This window comes from Scleropages formosus, chromosome 3 (assembly GCF_900964775.1).
Source record: "Scleropages formosus chromosome 3, fSclFor1.1, whole genome shotgun sequence".
NCBI classification, from domain to species: Eukaryota; Metazoa; Chordata; class Actinopteri; order Osteoglossiformes; family Osteoglossidae; genus Scleropages; species Scleropages formosus.
The window spans coordinates 20,266,622-20,283,428 of NC_041808.1; the positions used below are offsets into that span (position 1 = coordinate 20,266,622).

General features: G+C 48.9%; 1 protein-coding gene across 4 annotated transcripts in view; it reads left to right on the plus strand.

Annotated features, from left to right (window-relative positions):
- The window catches only part of arhgef4 (Rho guanine nucleotide exchange factor (GEF) 4), an 89,086-nt gene that overhangs the window by 50,151 nt on the left and 22,128 nt on the right, over nucleotides 1-16,807 (plus strand). For 3 of the 4 annotated variants that reach the window (XM_018753434.2, XM_029250624.1, XM_018753435.2), the window contains 2 exons: nucleotides 600-905; nucleotides 1,249-1,378. In XM_018753434.2, coding sequence (XP_018608950.2) covers nucleotides 600-905; nucleotides 1,249-1,378 — 436 coding nt within the window. Of the gene's footprint in view, nucleotides 1-599; nucleotides 906-1,248; nucleotides 1,379-5,229; nucleotides 5,507-16,807 lie in introns of those variants that run through there. The other variant, XM_018753436.2, reaches the window with a different exon arrangement.

Here is a 16,807-nt window from a genome sequence, read left to right on the forward strand (position 1 = left end):
TTAAATTAATTTTCTGCCAGATAAAAATGTGCAATTAAAATGAACTTCCATGTGTGAATTTTGCCCCGAAAAGTGCACACGCTGCGGCCGAACACGAAGCCGTTCCCGGTGTCTCGCCACCCTCCAGAGCCTCCCGAGCCGTGTCGTGTGTCGCCGCTTCTCACTTCGCCCCTTAACATTTCGGTGTTTTCCGCCACAGAAGTTGTGTGGAACTGTATATAGGGCATGTGGATGTTTTCTTTACCTTCACTGCTCCTTCCTGTATTTGTAAGAGTAATTACAGTGTGTTTTTCATACACGTATTTATCATGTGAGCGCCCCAGAAGTCGACGCCATTGACTCCGTCAGCGTTTTGCCCAAGACGCCTATGAGCGGTCGGTGCCAGGTACACAGGCCTAGGAAGTGTAAAGCACCTGTGTGAAGATATGTTCTTGCAAGTAGCACAGCTTTTTACAGTGGGAGAAACATCTGGCCCTCACGTTTCCTTAGTTTCGCAGCAGGGGATGAGCTCCTTCGGAGCGCTGTGGGGATACACTGTCACTAACATGCTAAGGAGGGAGGGCTGCTGCTGTCCTAACCGGTCTGATCTGCACTCAAAGCTCAAGCACGACGGTGGCACCGCAGCCTGCCGCACGCCTGAGAAACAGCAGCGGGAAGCGGGGAGTGCGCCGCGGGTGCGGGGTCGAGAGCAGAGGTCACCGGGGCAGAGGCCGCTGTCTGAGCTGAGCGGCTGGACCGCGTCCCTGTGGGTGGCGGGCCGGAGGAAGGGCCCGGGAGGGCCGCTGCGGAGCTGCTCCGACGACCTCTGCATCGAAACGGAGAGGAACCGGAAGAAGAGGCTGCTCAGGAGCGGGCTCGGCAGTTTGAGCCGGCTGACCGCGCCGCTGCCGGAGGAGCTGGACAAAGTAAGGCGAGCGAACGATGGCCGAGGCCGTCGGCGCCTCCCTCTTCCTCCTACTCCTCTTCCTCTGCTCTGCCCTTGAGTTCTGCCCTCCGCCTCTTCTCTGTTGCTGCCGCTCTTCCCTCTGGGCTTTTCTGAGCCGTATTTATTGGATCTCCTCCCCCTTGACCGTACCTCGACCACATCTGCGAAAACTTGGCGTCTCAATGACTCGGTGGAACTCTATGCCGTGTTGTATCAAGCTGTTGTTTACAGTGTTTACAGCTGTTGTTCGCAATGCCGGTTCCGGGAGAACGGAGCTATACGCGAGGTCCAGGACCCTGATTTCCAAACCCCCGTCTCGGCAGGGCCAGGACCACAGATCGATCAGCTCCCCCCAGGACTTTTCCGCCCTGCCTCCGAGGGAGCTCTTTTTCTCCCAGAGCACCCCCGTGGGACTGGACTGTGTGGGGTGGCCCCGCCGCGCCTCCTACCCGGGTGAGTGCCTCCTGTGTGTCTTCGCCCCGTCTCATCACTCTCTGTCACCATCCTAGGCAGCTCCTCTGGGGAGCAGTGTTTGACTCCCCTGCTGGAGGGTGCTGAGAACATCCACCGAGCCTCTAAAGAAGCCGACAGGGGGCGCCCTTGTATTCTGAGCTGCTGCCGGAAGCCACTCGGTTGCTTTGTAGTACATTTACATTATATTTATGGAATATATTTTATTTATATTTATTTATATTTATGTGTGGAGTTTGCATGTTCTCCCCGTGTCTGCGTGGGTTTCCTCCGGGTGCTCTGGTTTCCTCCCACAGTCCAAAGACGTGCTGTTCAGGTTCCCCATAGTGTGTGAGTGACAGAGAGAGTGTGTTGCACTGGTGTATGGATGAGTGACCCAGTGTAAGTAGTGTATCTAGCAGTGTAAGTCACTGCGGTGAATAAGGTGTGTGGGGTGGTAACACTACATAGCGTTCACTGGAAGTCGCTTTGGAGAAAAGCGTCTGCTAAATAAGTAAATGTAAAATGTAAAGGTAAAAATTTAAATTTATTCCTTTGACTCACCCTTTTCTCCAAAGTGACTTACACTGTTATTTTACTTGCAATGATTTACGCATTTATACAGCTGAGTAATTTAGGGTAAGCATCTTGCTCAAGGGTCCAGCAGCAGCTTTAACCCCTAGTCATGCTAACCACAAAAATACAACGCGGTGCAGAAATATATTTTTTTATTTAACTGATGCTTTTCTCCAGAACAGCTTACAGGGATTTACCCATTTATACAACATTGTAATTTTCACTGTATCAAATGTGGCTCCCACAGCCCAAGGTGGGATTCAAACCTGGGCAGTAGCTCTAACCACTATAGCACCTGTTCTTCCAGTGCAAGTCAAGAGCAAATTCCAGGATTTAAAATAGATAATTTTCCAGTTACGTATCATTTACAGTATATGCTGAACAAATGTAAACACGCAGAAAAAAAGTGTAAGAAAAGCAAAATTCATATTGAAGTCCACACTTAAAACGTGAATAAAACAACACGTATAAATCTGATCCCTGTAATGAGTTTTGAGCTGATGGCCAGAGGTGAGTAATAGCTGAGCCATGCAGTGGGGCTGGTGCAGGGAGACCCCTGGCTGACCTTGGATTGGCTCTTTTCCTCTGTGACCCTCGAGTGACCAGTTCTCTGTCCAAACATTTACATTTCTTCATTCAACTGACACTTTTCTCTAAAGCACCAGAGAGCATTAAGCTGCAGTGATTTATATACAGTAGGTGGGCCATTTTTACTGGGGCAATTTGGAATCAGTGCCTTCCTCAGGGCCACTGCAACAGGAGGGGGGTTTAAACCTGCATCTCCTGAGTCCAGAGGCAGCACGTCCAGCCCTCACACCACCTGCTGCCCCAAACGGTGAGCAGCGCCCATCCCTCACCCTCACAGATTCATCCCTGGCTGGGATTTAGCTGTTTTGCAGTTTATTTCCTCCTGCTGAGGTCCGGTCTGAAGTCGGAGGCAGAATCACGGGGGCTGCTGAGTTTTCGTTTACACGTCCACTGAGATGCCGCCGCTTTGCCTCTTCGGTCAGCAGGTTTTCACTCACTGTCATCCTCTGACCCAAAGAAGAGGTGATTAAACTCTTCTGCTGTGTATCTTCCATTGTGGTATTTTCTGCTCTGCTTCCAAACCAGACGGTTGTCCGGTCCATTGTTTTAAAGCTGAGCCATTGTACTTAACATTTTTCCCCCTGGGACATGGTGTCCACACCAGGACTGTGGAATTCTGGAAGGTTTCCCACATAGAGTAAATACATGGCATTTTTTTGTGATAATTGTGACCAGGGTGCAAGAATGCAGCGTTTTGAGTGCGCCAACTATCCTCCATCAAACCTCTGCGGCTTTGTACCGTAAAGCAGGACTTCCAAGTGCCACGAATCCGCATTTGCTACAGGCCACCTGACCATAGGACCAGCTGGCACTGGCTCTCTGCATTTTCATTGTTTTCTGCTCATTTGGGACGTGGGTTATAAGTGTTTGTCACATGGGGAATGCTGTGGCTGGAAGAGCTGGTCTTCACAACCCAGGATCTTGCGTGGCGCAGAGGGACTTTTGGCAGCGTGTGTGTAGGAGATGTGGCGGGATGGGGGACGTGATGGGCTGTCGCTCTGCGTCCAGCCCGCTCACTGCACCTCTGATCTTTCCCTGCTATAGATGGTCTTGCCACTGGTCTGCATAGCAACAAATTAATAATAATGAATACACACACTTTTATTTATTTAGCTAATAATTTTCGCCAAGGTGATGTACACTGGTTTACCCATTTAAACAGCTGGGTAATAGTTAGTGTATGAATTCAGGGTAAGTGCTATTCTTTGCTCAAGGGCACTGCATCAGGAGGTGGGATTTGAACCTGGGTCCTTTGAATGTCAGGCACCAGTGCTAAGTACCTGCAGACCCTGCTGGATTTTAAATGTATCTGTACACCCCCCGTTCAAACTGCAGGATCGTGGGAAACGGCGCAGTCGGTTTTACACTTCAGAAACACATCTTTTTATTCGGAGTATAAAATGCCTTTCTCACATGTTCCTCACATCTAAGCGAAGGTGTGTTTACATTGCAAACAGAAATAGAAGGTGGACATCACAATAGGACTGATATTGTCTGTGCTCTTGAGGCCACGTAAATGGATGTTGTCATGGAGAGAAATCACAGAATGGGCATTCAGTGTTATTGCGCTTTATTTCGTTTGGGTGGCGTTCATGTGTGTCATGGCCTTTTGTGGATTAATGTGTCACACTGTGTCAGTATGCACGCAATGTGTCGGCTGGATATACCACGATTCTAAAAAAGGGATTGGGTTTGGAATTTAGATTCCTGGCTGGCCACTTCATCATCATGCAGTGCATTGTTGGCGAATCTATTTCTTACATTTAGTGAATTATAAGTAGTATGTATTAGTGCAGGGGGTGCGGTGGCACAGTGGGTTTGACTGGGTCCTGCTCTCCGGTGGGTCTGGGGTTCCAGTCCCACTTGGGGTGCCTTGCGACGGACGGGAGTCCCATCCTGGGTGCGTCCCCTCCAGCCTTACGCCCTGTGTTGCCGGGTTAGGCTCCGGCTCCCCGCGACCCCTTATGGTACAAGCGGTTTCAGATGGTGTGTGTGTGTCTCTGTGTGTATTAGTGCATTTATTTCACTGCTTTTCCCTTACTTTAGTTGTGCTTTATAAGTTCAATATAATTAATATATCTCTTGCAAATACGTGTTATAACGTTTATTTGTTTTGCCTGTAAGCTGTGAAAGCGCTCTGAGTTTGTCTTCAGGTTGGAACGCTATTTTTGCGAATAAATTGTATTGTACTGGAGTAAAATCTGTGACAGGTTTTGTGGAGGTGAACCACATGTGCAGTATCTTCTAATTCCAGCAGGTGATGGAGCTAAAGATGGAGGTGCTCATTCTTTATAGCCCCCCCATCCAACCCCGGCCCTCCCTGCTAAGTAGAAAGCGGTGGTGTTTATTGCATGTAAAACACTGTGACTCTTCTCTCCAGGTAGTCTCTATTTCATGAATGTGTTCCCTATAGGAGCAGGAGGAGAAGGGGGGTAGTGAGGGGTTCTCAGACATGGCCTTTTTCAGTCCCAGTCCTATGAGAAGCCTGGCAGCTGCTGTCGCTGGCAACTTGGTGGAGAAGTCTGCTGCTGGGTCCCCCCTCAGTGGACCCCCAGTGATGTCAGTCAGTGGCTGTGTGTGTGTGTGTGTGTGTGTGTGTGTGTGTGTGTGTGTGTGAGAGAGAGAGAGAGGGAGAGGGAGGAGAGCGAGGAGGAGGAGAGAAGGGAGCGAGCGAGTGAGGGAGGGGACAAGGCAGCAGAGAGCAGTCGAGGTGTAGCGCCGAGCGGCTCGGGAGCACACAGCTGTGCCGGGCGCCGTGTGTGACACCCCACTGGCCAGCTGCCCCAGGCCTCATGCGGACCCAGCAGGGCACCGGCGAGGGGGGTGGCTTCAGCAGTGGCAGCTCGGGTCTTTCCCCGGGGTCTGACTCGGACAGCGGCCCCGTGGGCCTCGTGGGGGGGCTGGGAGGGGCTGCCCGCGGGGTCATGTCCCACTACTGGAGCCTGGAGAGCCTGCATTCCACCACAGGTAAGGTTGCCCTGGCAGTAAGGGGAAGGGGGTGTGTGCATGGCCCGGTGGGGTCGGATTCAGCCGTCACGGATCAGGCCTGGCCTCTACAGGTGTGATTGCTGGGCGTGATTTTGAGTTTTGGACTCGTTCCGCTGCATTGATGGGTCCGGGATCCACCGTCCACGTTCAGGCGGCCGGTGGGTCCGCTGCCTCGGCAGATGTAGACATCGTTCTCGTGACATCAAGATGAGTCGAGGCCCTGGCTGACAACAGATCAAACAAACAAAACTCCATCACATTTGATCCACTCGGGACAGACGTAGTATGGAAGCGGCAAAAGGTGGGGTGGCCGAATGGGTGTTTTTGTGTACGATCAACAATGACGCGTCACGGTGAGACATTTCTGAGGAACTCGTACTGTGTGTCTGTGATGTTTGGTTAACCATAAATGCCAATAACTGGGAAGCTTGTTGTTCAGGATCTAGCCAGCATTAGAGGTGTGCGCTTAAGCCATCGTCTGACCATCTGAGGACGATAGAGGGGAGGACCCAAGGAGAAGGAGATGAGTGGTCAAGTGGGCAGGAAGTGAGTGAGTGTGTGAGTGTGTGTGTGTGTGTGTGTGTGTGTGTGTCTGCGGCTGCTCTGTAGGGCATCTGACACGCCGCGAGCCAGCAGCAGACCCCTGCCGAGGGCGTCCCTCGGAGCAGAGCAACGGCACCGTGACAAACACGTAAAGGCTGCCGAGGAGAGACGTGACATGTCACGCTGTGTGTGGCGGCGAGCCGAGCGTCTGGGATTGGCCGCAGAGCAGCGTTTCCGCACTGTTCGGGCGCGGTAGCCTTGGAGATGAAGCCTGTTGAAACCGGAGACAGGTGTGAGTGTCGGCGTTCGGGCTTCTCTGTCGCCATGGAGAGCGTGCTGCAGCCCGAGCCCCAGAATACATATGTGCTGCAGAAGCACGGATGCGGCGCACGGCGCGGCTCGACTCCCGTGCAGACCTCCTGCGTGGGAATGCAGGTTTCTCTTCGGTTCTCACTAAACGCACGTGAAAACTTCATATATTCTCACGAGGCCAAGGATTTTATTTGCGTTTATTCTACATGCCTTTTTTTGTCATGTTCATAAATAGGAAGGGATGTGGAATTGTGTAAGAACGAAGGTACGAATGCCCTCGTGGTTGACGGTCAGAGACGGTGGTGCTCAGCTGGGATGTCCTTGTGGGAGAGGACAATCTGGTTCAAAGGACAAGGAGGTCTACGTATGGAGAATAATCCAGTCTATTCATTTTAATGTATGTTTTTATGAGTTCTGTCCATTCGCAGTTGGTGTGGAGACAGCGAGCGTCCCGGAGTGACAATGCAGAACGGGAGCGTCAGCGTGTGTGAGCAGCAGCGTTGGGGTCCGGCCATTTCCAGGGACCCGCAGCTTACCTGGTACTAATGGCTTTAACCACGATTGCTGAATTCCCATGGGTTCGATGTCTGCCGGGAGGAATTCGGCAGCTGTTGAAGGGTCTCACGGTGACCAGTGGTGACAGCAGTCAAAAAGGCACTCATGACTGTCTTTTACTTCAATGCATTTCTTATAAGGGCAGCTTGTATTGTAGTGGACTCAGCTGCTGCCTTTGGACCCGAAGGTCATCGGTTTGAATCCCACCTCCAGCTGCAGTACCCGTGCGCTGTATCCCATGGAGTAAACTGCTCCAGTAAAATTCCCCAGCTGTGTAAATAAGTAAATAATTGTAAGTGCTTTAATGTTGTAAGTCACTTTGGAGAAAAGTGTCAGCTAAATGAGTAAATGTAAAACGTACGAACAGCGCTGGGTCACAGCACCACGGAGGCAGAATCGGTACCCCAAGAAATTGCAAATACATCCACGTCGATAGAACAAGGGCTAGAAGTTACAGGATTTCACAGGCGTAATCCCATAGTGCTGCTTGATAAGGTCCAGAAGGGTGTCCACACATTCCAGAGTCCCTTTAAATTGTCACGCAGATCACGTGTTAATTTTCCTTGGGGAACAAACTTAAGTGCTTTGGTCATTCGCGTATTTACAAAGGGAACTTGGAACTTCAGCTGTAGACCGTAAAAATAAAACTACATTTCCTTGCAAAATATGTATGACTCGTAGTTCTCCGTTTGAGAAATAAACAGCCATAAAATTACGTTATAAAGGACACGTTCATCGCAGCGGTCACCGGCGTTCTCGTACACGTATGTACGTACAGACGTGCAAGCAAACAAGCCGGGAGTGATTATTGAAACGCGAGAAAGCGCTCAGTGGAAATGCGGTACGCTACAATCTTTTCAGTACCACCTTAGGAGAGAGGAGAACTGATTCCACGGTGGCGGCGTTCCCTCCCTGCGCAGCCCAGATGCGCGAAGTGGGAGAGCAGCCGGCGTCCGGCCAGAGCCGAGCCGCTCCAAAACGAGCCTTTCGCGCGCCGCGGTGTTATCGTAAGACGGCCAGAAGTATGTGTGATATTTCCTAAATGATATGTCATCTTGTTCCCACCCGTAGAGGTGAACCGCAAGGCCTTGTGGACAGGAGCTTGCGGAACACGCCCGGTCGTCCGTCTCCGTCCACCTTCGTCACGGCCCTGCGCTTTAAAAGAGAGCGTTTCGCGCACTTGGCGTCCTTCGCCGTCCTGCCGCCGCTCATTCCTTTTCCTCGTTTTCTCACCGCGGGCTTTTCTTTCTTTTTTAACATTCTTTTCACGACGCACTGCTACCTCGAGTACTCTGAATTATTTACCGAGGGCTTTTCTGAAAAGCCAACGGCCCCGCCGTTGCCTTGCGGATGATGAATGCTCAGTCTTTTCCGCTGTGACACCAGGGCGGTTGCAGAATTTGCAACCCTCTGAAGGCACTCCATGAGAGAAGAAGATGTAACCCACCATCCAGCGTTGAAGGTTATTAAGACGCACTGTCTAACTCCCAGCTCTTCGGTCTTTAGCGTGGCAGAAAGGAGAGCACTCTCTGCTGGCCATGCACATTGGGCCAGTCAAAACAAACACACACACACACACACACACACACACACACACACACACACACACACACACACACACACACTCTCTTTCAGAACCGCTTGTCCCCTACGGGGTCGCGGGGAACCGGAGCCTACCCGGTAACACAGGGCATAGGGCCGGAGGGGGAGGGGACACACCCAGGACGGGACGCCAGTCCATCGCAAGGCACCCCAAGCAGGACTCGAACCCCAGATCCACCGGAGAGCAGGACCCGGTCCAACCCGCTGCGCCACCGCGCCCCCCCACAGTCAAAACAATGTATTGCTAAAATACAATAAAACAGTTTACATAATACAGTTCACCCCCAACTAACCAAAGCAATGGTGGGACGCAGGGTCCTGTCATGCAATTGACTGTGTATTCCAGTGTATCATATGTGATTTTTTTTTTTTTTTTTTAAATAATTTTGACATAATAGTAATCTTGTTATTCATAAATGTTTTTAACACTTGCTAGGAGTTATATCCTTGGAAATCACTTTAAACCGTTAAGAAATTTGAATATTTTTATTTCACATTTTACCTAATCACTGAAGTGACGAATTACCAATGATCATGAGGCCTTGCTGGAAGGTGGCACAGTTTTTATGACACTTTCTTACTAAAGTTCCATTTATACTAAAATAATTTTGTATTATTGTGGAAGGTTTTATGTAAGTAAATCACTTCCAGTATTAAAATGACATGACCGGTATGTGATTCAATTTGCTATTTCCTTTCTTTTTTTTTAAATTCTACAAAATGTATTCAAAAAATAATATTTTGATGCACTGCTCTGTGCCATTATTCGAAAATCCTATTACCTGAGGTCCGGTCATATGTGGATGAATAGTATAACACTTAAAAGGGGTCCGCGTAAATTACTGAAGACTTCCTGATAGTTATGTCCCAAGTACTTTGTGTCCAGTCAAATATCTGTCAGATCGGAAAGGTGACCCAAAGAAGAAGTGTCGACTGACCTGTTCACCCAGTCTTCTGGAACATTCCCATGAAGTGTCGTTAAGGGGCTGATTTCCTTTGCGTAGCCCTCCAAATGCCTCGGGTTTCAAAAGGCCACACCTGTGGAATGCTCACTGTGGTAAGAATAGATGGCAGTCTGGACTGTGTCTCTTATGTACCCCTCCCCCATCCCCATAAGGGCATGGAAATGGACTGTGGTTCATCCTGGGACTAAGGAACCAGCCTGGAGCTCGAAAGGTCACAAGTTTTATCTCCAAGGGGGACTTCAAGTTGCACCATTATGATGCAGGGCTGGTTTGTCTTCCATACATGTGTATCTTTACAAAAGTGTCAAAGTGTAAAACTAAGTGAGATGTTCCAGGCAGAGATGCCGATGCAGTGGAGCTCACTTGGACTGTTGCTCATTCGAACACAGTGGTGATGTCACTCCCTGCAGTCCAGATGCAGTGATTGGAGCACTTAGCTGGCGATCAGGTCTTTAGCTCGGGCACTTCCGCTGAGCGGGAAACACAGGGAAATGGACATGTGTGCGAAGAAGTAAAATTGTGAGTGTTGAGGAGTGGGACTTGAACCAACAGCTTTCAGTTTACGAGCCAGTGTCCTCAGTGTCTGTACCGCAGTCATGTAAGCAATATGATGTGCGCAGTGTCATGAGGATGGGTTTCCACGTAGATGTGGACCAGACGCACGTGTGTGTTTTCGCCCTGCGCTCTGCGCGTATGACCCCTCTCCATCTGCTCTGCGATGCTTATGACTCACGATTTTGTTATGGCTGCAGTTTGCATGTTGCCAGTGTTTTCCCTTCCACATGAATGGCTGTGGCCTGTGCAACTCAATGCGCTGCACCCAGGCATAGCAGCGCAGCAAATACACTGTGTTCTCACTACATTTACACTGTCATTTACACTACTTTCACAGTGCAGCAGGCCTGGAGATGTATGCTGCCTCACTATCGGCATCTACGCTTGCACGTGTATGTACTTTTGTGTGAGCATTTGTGTATGTGAATTTGTCAGTCTACGTGCGTGTCTTTACGTAAATGTATATACCTACGTGCACGTTTACACTGGTTTTCTGTGTGTGTGAGAGAGGGTGTGTGTTTCTGCATTCTGTTTCTCACTTCATCAGTATCATTCTCTCCTGGGTAGAGGTGTGCGGTTGCCCCCTTCCTGTTCATGGGGCTGAGTGTCTGTGACCGTGTCTGCTGTGTCGGAGGATGGCGACACACCCTGAGCCACTGTGACTTCAGAGGCGGAGCTGTTTAATTGGTGTCAGCCTTTTCGCATTCCCTGTTAAAATCGACCGCAGCTCCTCGCTCTCTAGGTGACGGGTGCGGAAGGTGTCACTAACGGTGACGTCGGACCCGCGACGTTTAAACCCCTGCCGTCATCATCTCCATGGCAATCGGTGCACCGACCGTTCTCCAGATGGAAGGTTGTCGGAGGATCGGGCGCGGTTTGAGGGGAGGGGATTAAGCAGCAGGGCTCTGGGTGTGAAATATGTGTTTCCTAAAATATCAGGTGGAGATTTTACAGATATGTTCCTGCTGGGATCATGGTGATGCGCTGAGTGTTAGTGGTTGCACAAATCACACTAATAAAGGAGAGGCAGTTGAGAGCATGATGGAGACGTCGGTCTAAATGTGGGATTTAGACCGACGTCTCCATCATGCTCTCAACCGGTTAGTGATCAGAGCTTCCACCTCACACTTGAAGGACCAAAATTTGAATCCCACCGCCTACTGAAAGGCACTTGGTCAAGGTACTTATCCTGAAATGATTTCAAACAAAATTACCCTATGGGGTAAATCACTGCAAGGAGCTTAACATTCTAAGTCACTTTGGGAGCAACAACAGCTAAAATGAATAAATAATAATAATGATAAGGAGTGGGGAGGGTGTTTACGCAGCACCGTGTGTATCTGTGAGCCTGCTGACATGCCGCACAGCCCCATCTTGGAGCAGTGGCCTGTGCGTGGTTTTGCATGTCAGGCAGCAAACCGGAAAGGTTAAGAAGAGGCATTCCTGTTGTAGCCTGGAGTCACCGAACTACAGCTAAGAAGCAGCTATATGTATGTGTACAATTGGAAGTTTTGTACCGAAAGCTCTCGGTCCAAACATATATGCCATGTGAATATATGTTGGGAACCTTTAAAAGCAGTGTGTGTCTGTGTGTGAAAGGACTCTTTGACCTTGTGGGTTCAAGTGAATGAATGCTATGGGGGGGGGGGGGGGGGCTGCTTGTGGTCATCTCCAGGTTGTGCTCGTAGGAGAGCTGTGTTACTAAGCAGACCAACACAGTCGTCTCGCTGTCTGCTGACGCGGTTGGTTGATAATATCGTGCAGTGAATATGAAGCCTGGAATGTGAGCTTCTGGGTGGAGATGAGTGCGGTGAGGAGCAAGGAGGAGCACTTTGTTATATGGATAGCGACAGGAGTGGCGAAGGGTTTGGCCACATTCTGTCGGAACACGGAGAAATGAAACCCCCTTTCTGATGTTGGACCGTAAAGGACTGTTACTGTGACACCGGCAGACAACGAATGTGTTTGTCTGACTCACAGAGTCCCTGCATTTTTTTTGCTGCCACATGGACGCCTTTCCTTTCTTTGTGTGCTGATTGTAGGATTTTTTTGTCTAAATCTGTTCAGTCATTGAACTAATGTATTGGTCGGGGGTGCGGTGGCGCAGCGGGTTTGGCCTGGTACTGCTCTCTGGTGGGTCTGGGGTTTAAGTCCTGCTTGGGGTTCCTTGCGATGGACTAGCGTCCCATCCTGCATGTGTCCCCTCCCCATCCAGCCTTATGCTCTGTGTTGCCGGGTTAGGCTCCGGCTCATCGTGACCCCGCTTGCAACAAGCGGTTTCAGACTGTGTGTGTGTGTGTGTGTGTGTGTGTGTGTGTGTGTGTGTGTGTGTATCTTTCTTTTTGGGCAGTACAGTGGGTGCCTCTCCTGTGTCATAGCCCTCGGTTGTGAGTTTGGACATGTTCTTGCTCTGTGTAGAGTTTACATATTTCTGTGGGTTGTCTTCTCCAGTAAGAAGGCATGTTTTACGTGAATTGCTTCCTCTAAGTTGCCTGTAGCACACGTGTAAGTGGATGAGTGTGTGTGGCTGCCCTGCAATGGACTGGCATCCCATCCAGGGTTTATTGTAACTAGCCTAGCACCTGTTCCTTTTGAGGATAGACTCTGGGATGCTGCAGTCCAAACTCGGACAAGCAGGTATGATTGTGGGTGAGTTTTTATTTCCTTCATGTGTGATTTCAGTTTTTCCAACCCTTGTTTCACGCTGCTATCCCCCCGTCATTGTGCTGTTGTATGTTAAGCTTACTACGGTTTACCTATTTGTACAGCTGGGTAATTTTTTCTGAAGCATCCTAGAATAAGTACCTAGCTCAAAGGCATTACAGCAGTAAGTGGATTTCAAACCTGCAACCTTCAGATGCAAAAGTCCAAATGGAGCAGGTCTGCTATCAGCTGACCAATTTGTTTTTTTCATTCATTCATTCATTCATTCATTCATTCATTCATTGATGCTTTAGTGCAGTCCAAGGGCTGGTTGAGCTGGGTTCTGGTACTGCTGTTGTGCTGATGGTTGAGCTGACACAAACAGCACTGTCTTCTTGAGCCTTGAGATGGAGAGAACAAAGGAAATGAGGAGGTAAGAAAGGAAATGGAGAGAGGACCAGGCAGGAAGGACCAGCTAGTCCTACTGTTTCATTTATTCCTCACTGCTGTCATCCTCCTGCTTTCTGCCATCAGCATGCACTGCTTGGGATGCCTGAGTAAGCACTGTGTCCCATGGAGCTAAAGCTTGCGGGGGCTTCTTCAGAAACCCTACAAAGATGCCTCAAGTCTCAAGTCAAGAGGCCAGTTCAATTCCATAATGTTCTCCTTGAAGGAAAGACTTCTGTGGGGGAGTCTGAGGACAGTGGAGCTGTGGTGTGATGGGAGGTGACAAGGCATTAAAGCTCAGCGGGAGCGGTGCTGTCCTGTGTCTTTGCGCATGGCCTTATTTACTGTGGGCTTTTTGGAAAGGCTACCAGTGATGCCACAGCCTTTGAGATGATTGAAGTTGAATCTTTTTTATTGTGACAGCAACAGTGATCACTGAGTTTATCGTTTTTGAAAAGCGTTCCTTGACAGATAGAATGTTACCCTGTAATCCTGGCTCAACACAGGTGTCAGGCACAACAGCAGCACAGGAATTGGGGTGACGGTGGACTCAGATGCGGAGTTCAAAAACTCACACTGAGTACCTTCTTACTAAGAGACTCCTGAGTGAATGGTTGCATCAGGATGTGAATACTCCCTTCCTAGGAAGAGTCCCTAGAGTTGATGGTGACGCCAGAAGTTGATGGATGCTTTGTGACAGCAGCTTACGAGGAAGAACTGTGTAACTTTGCAACTGTTCACAATTTAAGCTGGAAGAAGGGAGGTTTCTACAGAGCACCCCATATTCTACCGTCTGCTTTTGGAAACGCTTGATCAGTTAAGATATACAAGGAATTTGACACAGTGGATGCTCCTTCAAACACACAGAACACTTAGTTATTCCTTTTCCACACGCTTTTCTCCAAAGAAACTTCCAATGAACACTAATGGTATTGACCCACACCTTTTCACCCAAAGTGACTTACAATGCTAGATATACTACACATAATGAGTTAATCATCTGCACGCCAGTGGAGCACATACTCTCTCACATACGTGTCATAAGACTTCAAGCTGGAAGTCCATCTTCTTCCAAGGCCGAGATGTCTGAGATGTCTTGAGTACTTGTTGGCGTTTCTGTAGCGGTGTGGGTTTTTTACGGGATGGGGTCGCTAGCCCCGTGCCCAACCCTCCTCCTTTATCTGGGCTTGAGACCGGCAGGGGACCCCAAAGGAATCCCTAGGCGGAGTTTCTCACACACACACACACACACACACACACACACACACACACACACTGGGCGATTTACATTTACATTTAGAGTCACCAGTTGACTTCAAAGTACATCTTTGGGCTGTGGAAGGAAACCCACACAGACACACACATCCTCTCACACCTCCCAGGGACTGTGAGACAACAGCGCTGCTAACTGTGCCACCGTGAATATGAAGAGTAATATTACAGTGGTACAGTAACCATCAGTTCATACTTTTTGAGAAAGTGCAATAAATAATATATAATACATTACAGATGTGGAGACTTGGATTCAAGAGGTACTTATTGCATGGTATATCGGTAAATCTTCCCGGATGTCATCTATGTACTCTGTATCAAGTTCCAAATGCACCTCAGTCACATGGGTCCCTCATGTCTTCTTCTGGCACCTTTGTCTAACTGAAACACTACACTAACATATCTTCCAACTGCATTTTATAGCAGGCTTTGAGAACACAAACTAATAAAAAAAGCTACATATATACATACAGTACTGTGCAAAAGTTTTAGACACTTGGGGGAAAAAGCTGTAAAGTGAGATTGCTTCCAAAAATAATGCTCTTAATTAATAAACTTCCTATAAAGCTTAGTAACCATCCATTGTCAACAACCGCTTGGCACGGTGGGCTTGGCTGGGTCCTGCTCACCGGTGGGTCTGGGGTTCGAGTCCTGCTTGTGGTGCCTTGCGATGGACTAGCATCCCGTCCTGGGTGTGTCCCCTCCCCCTCCAGCCTTGTGCCCTGTGTTGCTGCGACCCCACTTGGGATTAGTGATTTCAGACAGTGTGTGTGTGTGTACTTTCTTTCTTAGAAAACCCTTACTGTAATACTGTTACTTTTTGCAAAAGTAATACTTGGAAATCTAACATATGCTCTTTCCCATTGACACTAATGCAGAAGACATTAAATAACCGTCTAAAACATTTTTGTGAATCATCTAAGTGCTTAAGACTTTTGCAGAGTACTGTTTGTATGGTGGGACAGTAGGTAAAGCTGCTGCCTGCTTCTTGGTGTGTGTCAGATTCAAGTCCTGCTCAGGGTGTATGGAGTTTACATATTTCTCCCCATGTTTGCGCTCCCTGACGTGCACGGAAGAAGGCCCTGCCAACCCATACAAGTGGTTGCTATGAGTCGGGGTCAACTTGATGGTTCATCCATCGTCATACGTTGTGTGTGTGTGTGTGTGTGTGTGTGTGTGTGTGTGTGTGTGTGTGTGTGTGTATTAACAGAAGAACCTGGAATAATACGTTCATAAAGAGAAGCTTACTAATGTTATTACCAAGATTATCAGCAAAATTATTTACCCTTAGGACCCGTCTTCTACTTTTGTTCCTCTTATTATTCTTCAGCTGATGTCTTTGTGCTAGGCCACTTATAATTTTAGGTTTGTGCAAAACTTGAGGGTACAATGGCATTTTCCAAATAATGCACCAACTCAAGACAGCAGTCTAAACAGTTAACAGTCGGGTGTAATATTTTGGACCGCTGTCATGAGGCAGTATGTGCTTATTACTTACACACTGTCCATTAGTCTGCGTGCACCCAAGACTAATTTCCCTGCTCTCTGTAATGAAACATAAATAAACTCTAAACACCATTACAAAGAGAATAGTTCAGCTGGCAGGGACACTGATTTGATTCTTTCTGGATGAAAAAGCCGACTATTAGTCTTGTCCAGATCAATAACCAAAGGCAGCGGCACACCGGCAGTCCACTCATCCTTGGACTGTGAAGTCATGGAGGTGTAATTAAATCAGAGGGATGCAGAACTTTATGCTTTAAACAGTCTCAGTTAAAGGGCCAGCATGCAGTGAGAAAGCACAGCTCTCAAGCCCGCAGAAATGGGCAGGGTACCCATCTGATAAAGAGTGAGTGCGCCAGAGTAAATATAGAAAGCCTTACGTGAAAACATGTCCTGCGCATCGTCACTGTGCGTCAGTCTTTATACTCCATTAAATCTGTAGGTCAGTTCAGGTTCACACTGTTCTCACCACTGTTTATGGGTAAGTAAGTTGGACAGACTGGGTGATCGCTGCGCTTTAGAGGGAAACACATCTCTGTTTCCCTCTGTGTGTGTCAGTCACTCGGTGTGATCAAGAGGGCCAGACGAGATGCCGTCTTCGTTCTGGGTGCACGCCTCTCGCTTTGTCACGTGCGTACGTGTCCCGGATTGTTGTTTATGCGTGCGCCTACATCTGTGTCTGCGCGCTTGTATGTGTTTCGGCTTCTCTGCGCGCGTTTCTGTCGCTGTGCGCGTTTGAGCTCGCTCTCAGAGAAGGCATCACCAAGGCCAGTCAGCAGATGCGAGCTGCCCGCGGGCTCCAGGGCTCAGACAGTGCTGCTATTCAAGGGACCCTGTGTGCGACGCTTCTACGATCAGCCACGAAGACAACTCGGTTTCGCAC